Source organism: Sinocyclocheilus rhinocerous, unplaced genomic scaffold (assembly GCF_001515625.1).
Source record: "Sinocyclocheilus rhinocerous isolate Xijiao unplaced genomic scaffold, SAMN03320098_v1.1 scaffold36608, whole genome shotgun sequence".
Lineage (NCBI taxonomy): Eukaryota > Metazoa > Chordata > Actinopteri > Cypriniformes > Cyprinidae > Sinocyclocheilus > Sinocyclocheilus rhinocerous.
Genome location: NW_015640429.1, coordinates 1 through 2,892, shown reverse-complemented (window position 1 = coordinate 2,892; position 2,892 = coordinate 1). Strand labels below are relative to the sequence as shown.

Here is a 2,892-nt window from a genome sequence, read left to right as displayed (position 1 = left end):
TTAATTAAGTTGTACGTAGTTATATTAACTGTCGGGGTCTAGACAGGGGTTCTAGAAGAACCGCTGATTAATGTTTGAGTATTACATGGGTAACTGTGGGGGGCTAAACAGACCTACTATTTAAGGTATATTAAATAGTATTAGCCACAAACCTCTGAATAAGGATTAGAATGGCGAGTTTTGTGATCGTGGAGCCCACGCATAGCGGCCGCCGTGAGGCATCCTAAATAACATAGAATCTTAATGAACGAGAAAATACAGAGTAAAGAGTTAACTAGAATTATCAAATGTCAGAATAATTAGAGACCGACAAACAACCAATTTGCCTTTCAACCAAAATTCGAGGTCATACTAAAATGGAGTCAGATTGAGTTAAACCTAAATTGAATAACTCTGCGCGCTGAAAAGACCGAACACGCAAGTGACCTTCATCCACCACTGGATACCTTCATTGGGCCATGTGTGTGGACCTTACATATTTGCTTGCATTTTAAAGCCATATCAGTTTAAACTTCTGATATATGGTGTTCTGAGTGCATACAACTAAAGGGAATGCACAGAAAGCTTACTGTCAGCGCATCGCTTGGGTAATAAACTTCTCTTTTGCGTCTTATTGCAATTAAACTGTTAAATAAACACAAGGTTATGTTAAAAACACAAACAGTTATGTCTGTGAACGTAAACAGCTGGGAAAGAAATCACATGTGTATATTAGATCTGCTTTTTAAAATACATTTCTTTAAACCTGGCTCACACTACAGTATTTTTAGCCCGATTTAACTCCGATTTCCACCTCCCGAGAATCGGAGCAAAAATGTTGTCGAGCCCCTCAATCGCTCCCGATGTTTGGCGCGGATTATCTGGTAATGTGAGGCGTTCACCGATCGAATCTTGCACCTCCTGATCTACTCGCACACAAATCGGGGCCGCCCCGATCATATCAAACATGTTTGATATTTAGGATTGAAATCGGGATGATGACGGCTATATGATTACGTCAGTAATTTCACAATAGCCAATGTGCGACCGCAATACAGTGGCTGTACGGCTCTGTTGGATAGTGGAGACGGAAGAAACTGCTTCTTGACGTTTTGCAGTAACACGACTGTCTGTATAATGTGTCGAAAACGTATCTCATCCGTAAGGAGAAAGAGAAGCGCTGGAGTGAAATCGCCTCAGTTTTGAATGTACAGGGTGAGTGCAGAAAGCTGCTAGCACGCTAGCTAACATGTAAACATCACTGAAATATCAATGACAATCTGAGATCACGTAAGGCGCACACTCTGGCATGATAATCTTATTAATATCTTGTAGTGTGTGATGCGCCACGATGTTCAAATCTTGTAGTGTGTGCATTTTTAAGATTTGAAGGAAGATAATCTGCAAAGATTCTCCTTATGTGTGTGCTGCAAGCAGATTTCATAATCGGTTAGGATTTTAAAACTCCTGTAGTTTGAGCCCGGCTTTAGTGGCGTACCGTGTACAGGTCACTGAAGGGAGGAGCTAAGTTAATAAGGCAGAGATCGTTACCAGTCATGGGCCTGTTCCAAAGTGACGTCACTTTGGAGTACATCCCAGACCGACTTATTTTGGGACAACGTTTCTGACTTATGGGGAAAATAACAAACAGAGTGGATGGACCACAATAGGGTGGTTTTGAACACACACTGGGGACACATAATTATGATCAAAAACAATACAAAAGTGAATTTTGCATAATAGGTTCCCTTTAAGAGTGTAATTATGGCATGGAATGTCAGTGTGTAACCAAGTCCATTTGGACTAAATTTTCACATTTTCTGACTGAAATTTTGCAGTTTTTGAAAAACACTACTTTAAAAATCTATTAGTCTAAAGAAATATGTTTTCTTCACCTGTTGCTGTCCACTCTGTGTTTGTGGAGCAGCTGCCTGATTGCAGTCTCCAAAACAGAGAGCAGACGAAATGACAGAAGCAACACAATTGGCCAAATGTTGGTGACGTTCATTCTTATGTGAACAAACGGCATGTAACTACAGGCATGTCAGGATTTTGGACCAGTTTTGTTGTGTTTTCCCTCCCCATGTGCTTCCCTTGACCTAGTTCTCCTGTGTTTCATGCCCTAATTTGGTAGTTCCCCTGTTCCTAACCTAGTTTTCCCGTGTTTCATGCCCTAATTTGGTAGTTCCTCTTCCTGTTCCTATTGTGTCCCATTTTATTCAGCTGTGTCCCCTTAATTACCTCGTTTAGTCCCTGTTTCTTAAGCCCTGTGTTTGCCTGTATTCCCTGTCAGGTATTGAATGTCTTTATGTCCATGAATGTTCGTCGATGCTACGTGTGTTCCTGTCTGCCCTGTGTACCCCGTGTTGATGGATTAAAGACTGTGTTATTGAGAATTCTCCTGCGTCTCCGCGTTCTCGTTGCCCCTCGCTCCAGCACAGTAGCTGAGTCGTGACAAGGCATAACTGAGTTCAGAAAACATATCATTGTTTTGTTTACCTATTGTACAAAGCCAATAAAATAATTATTATGGCAAGCCTAGTGGTGTTGAGTGTAGCTGCTGGTGAAATGTACTCACTTGAGTATCTTCAGCTCACACAAAGGATTCTTCAGTCCCTCACAGATCTCTTTGACTCCTGAGTCAAGCAGACGGCTGTTGTTCAGGTTCATCTCTTTCAGGATGGTTTTGGAGGAGAGAACAGTAGCTAGAACTGAACAGCCTTTCTCTGTCAGCTTACAATTATTCAGCCTGAACACAAAAAACAGCATTATTTATTACACATCAGATCAGCGGGTCTTCATATCTGCTCCACATGTAACTGGAAGTCCTTTATAATGACTAAACAGAGATGTTATGATGTATAGATGATGTTGACTCACTTCATTTTCTCCAGTTTGCTATGAGAGTCCATC

The 2,892-nt window shown here is 41.2% G+C and overlaps 1 protein-coding gene across 1 annotated transcript in view; it reads right to left on the bottom strand.

Annotated features, from left to right (window-relative positions):
• Positions 1 to 2,891, bottom strand: part of LOC107752674 (ribonuclease inhibitor-like) — a gene marked incomplete at its 3' end in the record, with an annotated part of 10,142 nt that extends 7,251 nt beyond the window's left edge. The window contains exons 1-2 of the mRNA XM_016568701.1: positions 2,860 to 2,891; positions 2,558 to 2,728 (exon numbers count right to left, since the gene is read on the bottom strand). Of these exons, the coding sequence (XP_016424187.1) occupies positions 2,558 to 2,728; positions 2,860 to 2,891 (203 nt within the window). The remainder of the gene's footprint in view (positions 1 to 2,557; positions 2,729 to 2,859) is intronic.
• Between the last annotated feature and the right edge of the window lies 1 nt (position 2,892).